Consider the following 7,361-nt stretch of genomic DNA (forward strand, 5'->3'; position numbering starts at 1 on the left):
AATGGAGCCGGCAAAGGGAAAACCTGGAGAGGAATTCTGCTGGAGTCAGGAATGGAGCTGGCAAAGAGAAAACCTGGAGAGGAATTCTGCTGGAGTCAGGGATGGAGCCAGCAAAGGGAAAACCTGGAGAGGAATTCTGCTGGAGTCAGGAATGGAGCCAGCAAAGGGAAAACCCAGACAATTCCACTTAACCCTTCTGTTCCTTTTTAACCCTTCTGTTCATTTTTAACCCTTCCCAAACCACAACACCTGCAAGCAAAGCCAGAGCAGCAGCAGACTGGGACCTGGGCAAAGGAAGCAGCCACACAGCGAGGTGAGAATCTCCCACACCAGGGAGGATGGCAAAAACAGCCTCAGGAATTGCTAAATCCAATGGGGTTAGTGGCCATGGGGTTGGACTTGATGGTCTTGGTGATCTTTTTGAGATTTAGTGATTTTATCTTTGCTCTTAGCCTTACAGGTAAAAAGCAGCACATAAACAAAAGCATTCATTTTAGTTTTAAAAAAAAAAAGAAAAAAAAGTTTATTTACCTCATAGTCAATGGGGAAAGGGTCTCGGAATTTGTTGCTGGGCGTTGGGATTGGTGGGAACAGTTTACTCCAAACGTGGTTTCTGTAAGAAACAGCAGTGGGGGGATGTGAGAGGGTTGCTGTTCCTGGGGGATGAGGGGCCCAAGCAGCAGCACATGCTGAGCCCCAGGAGCAGCCAACTCTGCCTGCATCACTTCCTGTCAGGGATGATTGTTGGAACCCTAACTGCTAAGTTACAGTTTAATTTTTTTATTATGTGATATAATACACTTTTATTTAAATTATTTATTTATAATTTTAGTTTTATAATTTAATTTTGGAAGGTTTTTTTATGGTTTCTGGTTAAACATAATGTTTTTGTGGAATGGTTTTTATTTTAGTGTTTGTTAGCCCTGAAAGTTAAAAATTCTTAGCAGTTAGGGTTCCAACAAGTAATGGTCCCCCCTGGGGCTGGCAGCTGTGCCACTCCTCACAGGACACCTCTGGGCCCTGGGGACGGGCAGGTGACAGGAGGGGTGGGTGAGGCTGTCCCCATCCCGTGCCAGGGCTTTTGGGGCTGTCTGGGGAGAGCTGAACTGCTCTGATCTGTCTGTTCACACTGCTCCTCCCAAGGGCTCTGCTGTCAGGTGCCTCGTTTGGACAGCCAGGACAAGCTGCCTCGTGCTCAGGCTTTGGTGTCTGGCCATAAACTGCCAGTGCCTGGTGGCAGGAGAGCAACCACAAATAACTGTGTGCCAAGGGAGCTGGGAGCAGGCAGGGGAAGGCACCAGGGACAGCTGGCAGCAAATGGATGTGCTCAGTGCTGTGATAACCCATGCTGCTCACTCCCCTGAGACCCCCTCCCTGCCTGCCACTGCCTGGGCTCTCAGCACAGGGGCTTTGTGACAGCAGAGGGGACTGTTCCTTGTCTGTGGTGCATGCCTCTCACTGTCCTGCTGCTGAACACCCTCGCTGTCTCCAGCCCTGGATAGCACCATGGCCAAAAGGGGCAGGTTCAGTGGGAACTTGGCCCGAGTGAGGAGTGCTCAGCCCAGAATTGGTACCCAGGGTCTGTTCTGGAGGAAGCAGAGATGTGTTCAGGCACCAAGGGCAGATCTGCTCCTCTGCCCCCTTTATTTTGTGACAATCCCTCTGGCTGATGTCTGCTTAGTTCAGTGCTTATGTTCTTAGGTCTATTCTTCTTCCAGAAGCTTTCTGAGTTCTGTCAAGTTTACCTTTATCCTATTACTATTCTCCTGGTGAGGAGGAATAATATTTTCTGTCTGTCAGCCTGGAACTAAACCTTCCTGAGCTGCTGCTGCCTTGAAGGTGACATTGATGCTTCATTAATTATCAGGTGAAGGGAAGGGCCACACACCCCACAGACACGAGCTGTGGGATGTCTCCCCTCTGCTGCACAGGATGAGGCTTTGGGAGGGAATTGTACAGCCACAAATGGGAATATGGGCAGGAAAAACAGGGTGTGAGGTGTTTTGGGGGAAACACTTGCTTTTTTTTTTTTGTTGATTGGTGTGTTCCTCGTTGTGCTGTTTGCCAAGAAAAGATTTTGATGGAGCCATACCAAAATTATTTATTGAGGCAGCAAAAGCAGTAATTACATGTCACTTCTGGAAGGGGAGCACTTAGGGAAGGTGCACAAATGCCCATGAGAAATGAGGCAGAAGTGTGTCCATGAGGGCTGCTTTGCCCCTCAGGTCGCTGCTGGGGTGGTGCCCTCAGAATGGTTCTGTTCTTTTTTGGAGGTTACTGAAAAGCCAGAGTTATGTGGTTAAAGATCTTGTCACAAACAGCATCCCAGGTATCTCTTTCTCCACAGGTTAAGGCACAGCCTTTTTCCATTGTCACTGCTTGGACCTTCAGGCCTTGGACACACCCCACAGGACCCTGGTGCCTTAAATCAGCATTTCAGGGTCTGGGCTTTGCGCTGTGTCTGCCTTTCTGAAATTTCCACTCTTCCCACAGGCTGTGACACGGAAAGGCTGGAGATAAACATGATAAACAAGCAGGAGAACAAGCTCTCCTTGCTCTGGGATGAGATTGAGGAGGTATTTGGTTTAACTCTATGTCAGAGTGCCTCCCCTGAGATTCCCCATGGAGGTTTTCCAGAGCTGGCTGGTGGCCCATGGGCTGCTGAGGGTGCAGAAGGGGGGGTACCTGGGTGACCACACTGATTTTGGGGTGTGGAGGGCACTGAGTGCCCTCATGCCAGAGCAAGTTCCTGACTCCATCCTCCTGTGGGCTCACAGGAGAAAATGTTATTCCTGGGGAAGTACAGTGCTCACTGCTAAAGGCAGAGAGCAAACCAGGAGAGCATTCAATTGTGGTTTTTATCAAGACTCTAACCCCATCAGCCTCTGCAAGCGAGTGAAGGGAAGAGCCTGCCCAAACAGTCCCAGAGGGCCCCTTTGCCTTGCAGCACTCCTCCCAAATGGTGGGCTTTAACCCTGATGCCTGCAAGTACACAGAAAAATTTATGGAGCTCTTTGCTGTAATGAAATTCCTTATAATGGCTGAAATCACACGAAATTTGAAACGATTCCGTGGCTTGAATTGCAGAGTGCACTTCATGAATTTTCAAGAGCAGTAAAAACAGAGACTACTAATGAAACTGTGATCTAGGAAACCTGCTCAATTTTTCTTTTTTTAATATCTGCAGGTACAACCCTGTGTTTCATCTTCGTACACTTGCCCATCCTCCCAGGGCAGGCTGGGGATTAGAGAAGGAGAAGGAGCAAGGAGCAGCAGGGAAGGGTGAAATAAGGTGAGCAGCTCCATGAAATTCAGAGAAGCAGGGAGGTAAAATTTTCATCATGTTGGCAAAGAGAGAAAGTAATGAGCCTTTGAGCATTGGGGAATTTTACACTGGAGAGAAACTCCTGGGAGCAACCAAGGTAGCAGCAAGCAGCTGAACCTGGAAAAGCTCCCTGAAATTTGGATTAAAATCATAAAATAAATTAGTGCAGCATCTCCAAGTTGAGTAGAATTGTACCCTGGATTTATTTCTTCCCCTGTGTGTGTTCCAGGATCTCCAAAGGGGATAAATGTAATTTTCAAATGCTGTCAGAACTCCACAGGAAGCATGGAGCAAACTGCTGCTAACTGGTGTTGGCTCTGCTGTCCCAAAGAGAGAGGAGAGAGCTGGAGATGATGCTGGAGCAGGGGAGACCTCCAGCTCCAGGTCAATCCATAAAAGAATCATGTAAGTAAGAGAAATTTGGGGATTTTCAGCAAGACATCAAGGCTGCATAGCTGAGGACAGGTGTGTGACATGGGGATTGTCACTGACATTTTTTTATGAAAAATCCTTTGCCAGAATCTTTTCTCCTGAGAAGCTGGGGAGCTTCAGCTTCTCCATGTTTTGCTGCTTTGGAATGTGATTTGGAGAATTGTTTACCCAGCATGTGAAATTGTTTTTAATTAATGACCAATCAGAAGTCCAGCTGTGTCGAGGCTATGAGCAGTCACAAGATTTTATTATTCATTCTTTGCTAGCCTTCTGATGTCTCCTTTCTCTTTCTTTGGTGTAGTTTTAGTATATCATTTTCTTTTAATATAATATATAGCATAAAATAATATATCAGCCTTCTGAAACATGGAGTCAGGATTCTCATCGCTGCCCTTGTTGGGGTTGCCTACAAATTCCACAGGGAGAAACTCCCTGTGCTGCTCGTGCCAGAACCCTCCTGAGCAGAGCCCTGAGAACAGCTCCCACAGGCAGAGTTCATCTCAGTTATCCTCTTGGAGCATCCTGTCCACAACACCTTTGTTGGATAAAGGAAACACAGCAGGGACAGGAGAACAGCCAAGGATGCATCAGGATGAGCAACAAATAAAAAGGCACTAAAGAAATTAATAGGGAATTAGCACTTCCATTAAGGAGAGATGTGTTTATTGTGGACTGGTAATTGCTGCTTGCTGCATGTTTCAGGGAGAAACTTCTAATTACATGGAGCCTTTAATCCATCACTTATGATTTGGCTGTCACAGACACAAATCCAAAGTGTAGCTGGGCTTCTTCACTGCACATTTGGGGAGTTCTGGCCTTTGCTATATATAGCATCCAGAGCCAGAGTATAATTAAAAATAAATTCAATATTTGAAATACTCAAAGAGGTCTGGGTATTTTGGCCATGAAGGATGCTCTGAGCAGCTTTCACCAGGGATAAATGAAGATTCCTGGGGAAATCACTGACCCAGTCAGATGCATTTAATGAAGAAATGAGATAAGGACAAACAGATTTTAACAAATTTTAACAAATTCACCTCACTCAATATATGGGTTTGTTGTACAAGATTAAATTGAATAACTCTCTTACCCCACCAATTTTGCTGAATGTTATTATTGATAATTAATGGGGCTAATTATTTTTGCTTTGTATATTTAGGCAAACTCAGCTTTTGCTCAGAATTAAGCAAAGCTTGTGACATCCCCCCACACTTGTTGAATACCTGGCCCTTGGTTATATTGTAATTTAAAAAAAAATGCTAATACTTACATTTGGCATATTATAGCAACAAACAGCAGTGTGCAGGATGTGGACACACAGAGCAGAGTGAGAATCCAGGCTATGGAATTCTCCATTTTATTTTGTCCTGAATTTCAAGGGAAAAAAAATTAAATGTATTATTTTAGTACAGATTATTTGAAATGTGTTTAGAATTTAAATATTGTAACTATTTCATTAGATGCTTAATGTGGTTGCATTCAGAAAACAAATTAACATGCAGATTCTGAAGACTTGATATCTAGAATAACAAATTGTAGATTTGTAGAAATGTAGAGCTTCAAGAAGAGTTTCCATGGCACTGAATTTCTGATTTCAGCAATAATTTTCTTTTATTTTGAAATAAAGGAGAGAACAAGTGGCTGAGAAAGTGGCAGGAACCTGTATTGTGCCAACGACCTGCAACAAGCCCCTAAAAATTCCTTTCCATGAGAAAAACTGGATTAAGTGGTCCTGTCCTTGGATATTGTTGAGATTTAAATAAATTTTTAGGGAAGACCAACTTTGTTTTGCCATCAGAATGAATTTTCCACGTTTGCTGTGTGAGCCAGGTGGGGAGGTCAAGGGGATGTGTTGGAGAAAGGAGGCAAAACCCTGAAAATGTGAATTCCTGGTACAAGAGGGGAAATGTAGTAAACAGGAGTGTAACAGAGTATTTTTAAGTGAAAACAAGGAAGTTGAGAAACTCCAAAGATAAGAGCAAAGGAGGATGTCTAAGAACAAACAGTTGATAACGTGCAGTGATAAAGGAACTGTTATTTCCACAACAACTTGGTCAGCAAGCAGGAAATACAAAACAGCATGGGGCAAATATCAGGCTCCAAAGATGCTAAAATCAAGTTCTTTTTTTTCTCCCAGCATTTAAGGGGTGAGACAATTTCAGTAAATTAAATTCAAAGCTCTGTTTTCCTGTTTCCTATTAGAATTTTGTGATGTTGGCACGCTCCTGATTAGGCAGCATTGCTCCCCGGCAGTGGGGATGCTAAAAGATGTTAAAAGATGCTAAAAGAATGTTCTTTTTTCCCTCAGCATTGAAAGGGTGAGAATTTCAGTGAATCAATGGCTGATGTGGCCTCTCATATTTATTTCCAGCATGAACATCACAATGGGAGCAGGCAAAAACCTGAAAAAACTGCAGTGATGCAAGAAAAGGCCTTGAGTTTAAAGCAACCTCTGGAAATTTCACAAAGCATTGCTTAAAAACAATCTTCTTGCAATTAGTTTGTTTTTAATGGAACGGATTTAAATCCCCTTGGCATTAACAAGTCAGGTTTTTCCTTCAAATCTCTGTTTTTTCTGTTTCCTGTGAGAATTCTGGGCAGGCTCCTGATGAGGCAGCATTGGCTCCCCAGTTAGCAGTGGAATATTGGGAATTCTCACCAACATAAATGATGTCACTCCAGTCACTCCAGACTCCTGGGGCACGGCAGATGTGGTTGAGGTTGGCCCTGATCCTGATGGAATATCTGCTGCTGGCATCCACCCGCAGCTGGAAACTGCTGGAGGAGAGACTCAGGATCTGTCAGGAACACAATTTGTGCTGTCAGAGATTAATTAAGACTCAACCATTCAGAAAACAAATTCAAATTTTTATTGTTTCTATTAACTGCAAGCTGCTGGCCTTGCTTTGGAGGTAAGAATCCCATTTTTATAGGTGTAACTTCTCCTAACACACCAATATTCCAGAGAAAATTCCTGGGAAATGCCTCATTTCTCCATTCTTCCTGCAGATTCTTAATGCAGCATTTTCTAAATGGTAAAAACTGTTCTGAACCCAGATGCATAAGCTGAATAAATCCAATTTTGTCCTGCTTCCCCAAGTTCCTTGGGGATGGTTTGTTGCAGATTGAAATGGCATTGAGGAAAAGAGGAAGGCAGATTCCAGCTAGAGAGGACAGGAATGTTGGATAATCTTGGATGCTGGAGGAGCAATTACCTGCTTGTTACCTGACTTCAGGTTGATGAGATAAAATTCATATTCAAAACATTCCTCGTGGAAAGGAGAAATTGGCTTCTCCCACGTGGCCAGGAGATCGTTTTGCTCCAGGGATATGCTGATATTTCTGGGAATATTCACTTTCTCTGCAAAAAGAAAACCATACACCTGAGTTATTTATAGAGACAAGTTTAAATACGAAAAACCTGGAGCATTTTATAACCTGAGAGTGTTTCCAAGTAGGACCTATAATTATTGCATTTATTTCCCTTTTTGCACTGAAAAGATAAGGATTTAAGAGGAATAACTACATTTCTGGTAATAATTATAGGAAAACTGTTTGGAAAATCCACTTAAAATTTTTTGAAATTTAGATTACCAGGGAAAGA

At 43.6% G+C, this 7,361-nt stretch overlaps 1 protein-coding gene across 1 annotated transcript in view; it reads right to left on the bottom strand.

Moving 5' to 3' along the window:
* The window catches only part of IL5RA (interleukin 5 receptor subunit alpha), an 11,712-nt gene that overhangs the window by 1,483 nt on the left and 2,868 nt on the right, over positions 1-7,361 (bottom strand). The window contains exons 7-10 of the mRNA XM_031061633.1: positions 6,973-7,118; positions 6,417-6,555; positions 5,028-5,124; positions 532-613 (exon numbers count right to left, since the gene is read on the bottom strand). Of these exons, the coding sequence (XP_030917493.1) occupies positions 532-613; positions 5,028-5,124; positions 6,417-6,555; positions 6,973-7,118 (464 nt within the window). The remainder of the gene's footprint in view (positions 1-531; positions 614-5,027; positions 5,125-6,416; positions 6,556-6,972; positions 7,119-7,361) is intronic.

This window comes from Geospiza fortis, unplaced genomic scaffold (assembly GCF_000277835.1).
Source record: "Geospiza fortis unplaced genomic scaffold, GeoFor_1.0 scaffold128, whole genome shotgun sequence".
Taxonomy (NCBI): Eukaryota; Metazoa; Chordata; class Aves; order Passeriformes; family Thraupidae; genus Geospiza; species Geospiza fortis.